Source organism: Eurypyga helias, unplaced genomic scaffold (assembly GCF_000690775.1).
Source record: "Eurypyga helias isolate BGI_N326 unplaced genomic scaffold, ASM69077v1 scaffold21241, whole genome shotgun sequence".
In the NCBI taxonomy this organism is placed as follows: Eukaryota; Metazoa; Chordata; class Aves; order Eurypygiformes; family Eurypygidae; genus Eurypyga; species Eurypyga helias.
Window position 1 is genome coordinate 1 of NW_010233010.1, and position 713 is coordinate 713.

General features: G+C 64.8%; 1 protein-coding gene across 1 annotated transcript in view; it reads right to left on the reverse strand.

The window, feature by feature from the left end:
• Nucleotides 1-115: 115 nt before the first annotated feature.
• Nucleotides 116-713, reverse strand: part of ZDHHC16 (zinc finger, DHHC-type containing 16) — a gene marked incomplete at both ends in the record, with an annotated part of 1,507 nt that continues 909 nt past the window's right edge. The window contains 2 exons of the mRNA XM_010161604.1: nt 116-163; nt 381-535. Coding sequence (XP_010159906.1) covers nt 116-163; nt 381-535 — 203 coding nt within the window. The remainder of the gene's footprint in view (nt 164-380; nt 536-713) is intronic.

Consider the following 713-nt stretch of genomic DNA (forward strand, 5'->3'; position numbering starts at 1 on the left):
GGGCTGGTTCTGGCTGGGGGGTGCTCCTTGAGAGCAGGGCCCCAAGCGGGACCCAGCCTGCGGGGCAGCTCTGCCCCACGCTGCCTGGAGCAGCTGGGGGGCAGGGACATCCCACCTGGTTGGCAGCCACCTGCAGTCTCTCCTTCTCAAGCAGTTTCATTCTCTAGGGGGATGGAAAACAGGGCACTGGTTACGTGTCTCTGGGGAGGGGGCCTTTCCCCCTCACCTCCACCCCCCGCAGGACCAGGGCAGCTGGGGGCCTCACAGGAGGAGGGAGAGGGGAAGCAAAGTCGCTGCGAGACCAGGGCTGGCCCAGCCTTGCTCCAGAAGCTCAGGCTGGGGGGTCCGGGCAGGGCAGGGGCCAGGGCCTGCCTGCTCACCTCGATGGCTGCGTAGGCGTCCCGAAACATCTCCCAGCCGCTGATGCTGCAGTAGATGCAGCCCATGGTCATGAAGAGGCAGAAGGAGAAGAAGTAGCGGTGGTTGTAGTGTCCCACACAGTTGTTTAGCCAGGCTGCCTCAGGGGTTAAAGTACGTAACCATGACAGACCACGGGTCCAAACCCACCCCAGGGCCCAGGGCAGTTCTTCTGGGCCCTTCCCCGTGCCAGCTGATGGGAGAGGAGGGCAGGGAGAGAAGGGGGAAGCAGGGCCGGCTCCTCTCAGGAGAGTGCTGCGGGTTACAGTACTGCGGAAGGATACGGCAGGGGGGGG